Source organism: Cebus imitator, unplaced genomic scaffold (assembly GCF_001604975.1).
Source record: "Cebus imitator isolate Cc_AM_T3 unplaced genomic scaffold, Cebus_imitator-1.0 Scaffold5, whole genome shotgun sequence".
NCBI lineage: Eukaryota > Metazoa > Chordata > Mammalia > Primates > Cebidae > Cebus > Cebus imitator.
The window spans coordinates 14,635,952-14,640,154 of NW_016107320.1; the positions used below are offsets into that span (position 1 = coordinate 14,635,952).

The following is a 4,203-nucleotide window of genomic DNA, read 5'->3' on the forward strand; positions in this document are numbered from 1 at the left end:
TTCCAATTGATAAAACCAAGTATAAATTAAAATGTCATGAAGCTTATACTTCTCTAAGTCAGCCAAGAAACTGCATGACTGCCAAATGTTTTTGTGTCAAGTCAATTAATATCGGAATATCAGATCTCAGCAGGATCTTGGGTGTTACTTCCAAATCTTAAAATTGTGCTCTATTTCCAGCTGTTCACTAACACTTTGGTTTGGATCTTTAGGCACTGGCTACCTTTTTCTGAGATGGGGGAGAGATGTAGAGTTTGCAGGCTGTGAGTCTGGGCCAGCTGGAAACAGGCCTGGGCTCTTCCAATAAAGTCCCTTCCCACAAAATGGTGCGACCTCTAGCCAAATCTATTTAGACCAGCAGAGGGATCTATCAGCCCGGAAGCTGGAAATTGCTCATTTTCTTACCTGCCAGTATCAAGTTAAGTTTTTAACAGTTGCAAAAGAGATGCTTCCTACAATGAAGTTTTCAAGTTGGATTAGAAAAAAAAGCATCACTAGAACTTTGTGTCATAGATTCAAGTCAGTTCTCTAGAACTGTGGTAATTTTTATGGATTTTGGCATTTGGTGATGTTGAGTTGACTTACCATGCATAATATTAAACACATAATGAATTTCCTGTAAATATCTATTGATTTGATTTTTAAACCACTTGGCTTCAAGAGATGATTTTTTTTTCTTTTAAGAGTCTAGCTCTGTCACCCAGGCTGGAGCACAATGGCATGATCTTGGCTCACTGCAACCTCTGCCTCCTGGGTTCAAGCAATTCTCCTGCCTCCGCCTCCCAAGTAGCTGAAACTATAGGCACACACCACCACGCCCAGCTAATTTTTTGTATTTTTAGTAGAAACGGGGTTTCACCGTGTTGGTCAGGCTAGTCTCAAACTCCTGACCTCGTGATCAGCCCATCTCAGCCTCCCAAAGTACTAGGATCCCAGGCATGAGCCATCGTACCCGGCCTCAAGAGGCTCTTACTAAAACAGTGACTCATTCTTTATCTTTTTTGCCTTCATAAGCTCTATATAACTTTCTACTTTTTTCGTGCTTCCTCCAAAACAAAGCAGTAAGGAAAAAAAATTCATCAGAGTTTTCAGCTAGTTCATTTAAGGGTTTATGTCCTATGTTTGCAGATATTCCTCATAGCAGCTAGAAACTGCATACTTTGTTTACATTTGTTATGTAGTAAATATTTATACATTGGCAAATAAATCTAGTTCCAACTCTGTCATCTGAGATGTGCTTACTTCATTTCCTCTTCTCCATCTCCTGTCAACAGTTAGAAATATACATCTGAGTATGTGAAATCTGCAAACAAAAGGGCCAATGTAGATTTGAGTTAGAACACCAGCAACAGTTTCTGGTGCGTTCCTGTCTAAAAAAGCAGACAAGATTGGACACCATGGCTCACGCCTGTAATCCCAGCGCTTTGGAAGTCTGAGGCGAGTGGATTGCTTGAGGCTGGAGTTCAAGACGTGCCTGGGCAGCACAGCAAGAACCTGTCTCTACTAAAAGAAATAGAAAAAATATTAGCTGGGCATGGTGGCGCACACCTGTAGTTTCAGCTACTCAGAAGACTGAGGTGGGAGGATCACTTGAACTCAGGGGCAGAGGTTGCAGTAAGCTGCGATCATGCCACTGCACTCCAGCCTGGGTAACAGAGCAAGACCCTGTCTCAAGAAAAAAAAAGAAGCAGCAGACGATCTCTGCTATATTTCCATGTGGAGCTATGACATTATGCTATATTGTTTCTTTCAGCTGACTTTCTGTACAGAATGAGGGATTACATGCCTCCCTCCCATAAGGCCTTTGTAGAAGACATCCACTCAGCACCTTCCCTGAGGGACTACATCCTGTCTTCTGGACAGGAGTACTTGTTGACAGCCTATAACCAGTGTCTGCAGGCCCTGGCAGAGCTGCGGAGCTATCACATCACCATAGTCACCAAATACATCATCACAGCTGCAGCCAAGGGAAAGTGTGGGAAGCCAAACCAGCTCCCAGGGCCTCCTCAGGCTTTAGAAGACAGGGGCACAGGTGGAACCGCAGTTATGAGCTTCCTTAAGAGTGTCAGGGATAAGACCTTGGAGTCAATCCTTCACCCACGTGGTTAGGAGGCAGCCCATTCCCCGGCAGTGCAGAGCCCCCTGTGGAGGGCAGGTGGGCCTGGAGAATGAGCGTCAGGGTTCTGCCTGGGATCATCCAGGAAGGATCTCAGCCCTATTCATGTTCCTGCTCTACAGAGCATCATATTCTCCTTGTTGAGAGCTGTTGACTTCACAAAAGAGAGTTGATATGGCCAAGACTTTCCTTCCCTACCTGATCACTGCTTAACAGAAAGTATTGTGGATACTTCCTCATGCCGAACCCCTCAGAGGAGTGACTGTACCCCATTCTCTTCACCAAGGAATAGAAAACCAATCTAAATTTCAAAAATCAGATAAAATTGCTTGTGGATACATTACCTGGCTGATTTTCTTAAAAAACAAATTAACAATTCATTAAGTTCAGGCTGAACACTGCCTCCAAGATTAGAACAAGGATTTCTGTGGTCCCAGACCAGCCCTCTTCTCCCTGAATGTGTTGAGTTTGGTGGCAGGTGGTTGGAAATGCTCCAGGGGCAATGTGGAAGAAAGAAGATGCTGACAAATAAGGACTTGGAAGTCACCAGTGCGAAAACGAGCAGTTAATGATATAGGAACAGATGAGGCTTTCCACATGGTACACAGATTTCCAAATTCTATTGTAATGCGTTTCTTTATTTTTAGAAGGATTATTCTGTCTTCCTACTCTGAAAATCTGTATTTGTAAAATGAATGAATGGATTCTTTATAAGTAAATAAGGAAAATGGGAATAAGTAGTAAATTGACGTGTTTAGTGTGGAAATAAATGTAAATGCTTTTATTGACTTCGTTTCTATCTCAAGATTTCATTCCACCTGGCAGCAGAAAATCAGAACCTTTTAATCAGGCCAATTTATTTATTTAATAATTTATGTATTTAGTTTTGAGACAAAGCCTCTCTCTGTCACTCAGGCTAAAGTATGGTGGCACAATCTCAGCTCACTGCAACCTCTACCTCCTGGGTTCAAGCGATTCTCCTTCCTCAGCCTCCTGAGTAGCTGGGATTACAGGTGCCCACCACCATGCCTGGCTAATTCGTTTTGTATTTTCAGTGGAGACGGGTTTTCACCGTGTTGGCCAGGCTGGTCTCAAACTCCTGACCTCAACCGATTGACCCACCTCAGCTTCCCAAAGTGCTGGGATTACAGGCATGAGCCATTGCACCCAGCCAATCAGGCTAATTTAGAATAGAATACACTTCATTAATTCAAGGTTGCCCCCCGCACTCCTTACTGTGCACACACAAACCTGGAATAGCTTCTAAATTCCAGGGGACCTATCTAGTATTCCAGTCACTGAGCAGCCTCTGCCCAAGCTCACGTGTGCTAAGAAGTCTCTCTCCTTACGTGGACACTGGTTAAGTGGAACCTGTAGGCTGTGTCATCATGTCTCAAAGCCCTTCATACTCTTCAGCCCTCGACATCCTATCACAATACCTGGGAAAATATCTGACTACTTCCCACATCCCTAAGGAATATTTGGAGACTGTTATAACCACAGCAACCATCTCCTCTCTCCAGTGCCATGGGGGGAAGAGAATTTTGCAGCCTTGTGAACTCTTGGGGCCCTTGGTAGGAAGCCATGAAGCAGTGTCTTCAACCTGGGGCACAAGGAGGGCTCTTCCTGTCCTGTCTCCACAGGGCTTGGTCTGGCAAAGATGAGGTGGGCAGGAAACACAAGAGCTTCTTCTCAGAGACACTTACAGATGCTCTTCTCTGCTGCTGACACTGCCCTCTCTTCTCTAACCCATAAAGGAGAATCGTTTTCTAGTCTGGATTGGCCAAGTAAGATGCCTGGCTCTGACAGTGTCCTCTCTGCCTGTTATGCAGGTCAGAGTCTCAGCTCAAAGACTTAGACTGCCATAACTTAGAACGCCTTTTCTCTCCACATGCTGTCCTTGTGTTTGAAAAGTCTATTTTGAAGCTCAAAAAGTGAGCATGAATCTATTTATGGCTCTTTGATTTGCTCTGGGATCAGTAAACCCAGATGGTCCTAACTGCTTGGGCTGAGCATGTGCCATAGTCCAAGGATGAGGATGGGTGGCAGGAGAGGACACAAGCACACTGGTGAGTGATCCAGAACAT

At 44.3% G+C, this 4,203-nt stretch overlaps 1 protein-coding gene across 2 annotated transcripts in view; it reads left to right on the forward strand.

Moving 5' to 3' along the window:
- The window catches only part of IDO2 (indoleamine 2,3-dioxygenase 2), a 61,477-nt gene extending 58,570 nt beyond the window's left edge, over positions 1-2,907 (forward strand). For both annotated transcript variants that reach the window (XM_017537128.2, XM_017537136.2), the window contains one exon: positions 1,754-2,907. In XM_017537128.2, coding sequence (XP_017392617.1) covers positions 1,754-2,109 — 356 coding nt within the window. In that variant the 3' untranslated portion in view covers positions 2,110-2,907. The remainder of the gene's footprint in view (positions 1-1,753) is intronic.
- Positions 2,908-4,203: the final 1,296 nt, after the last annotated feature.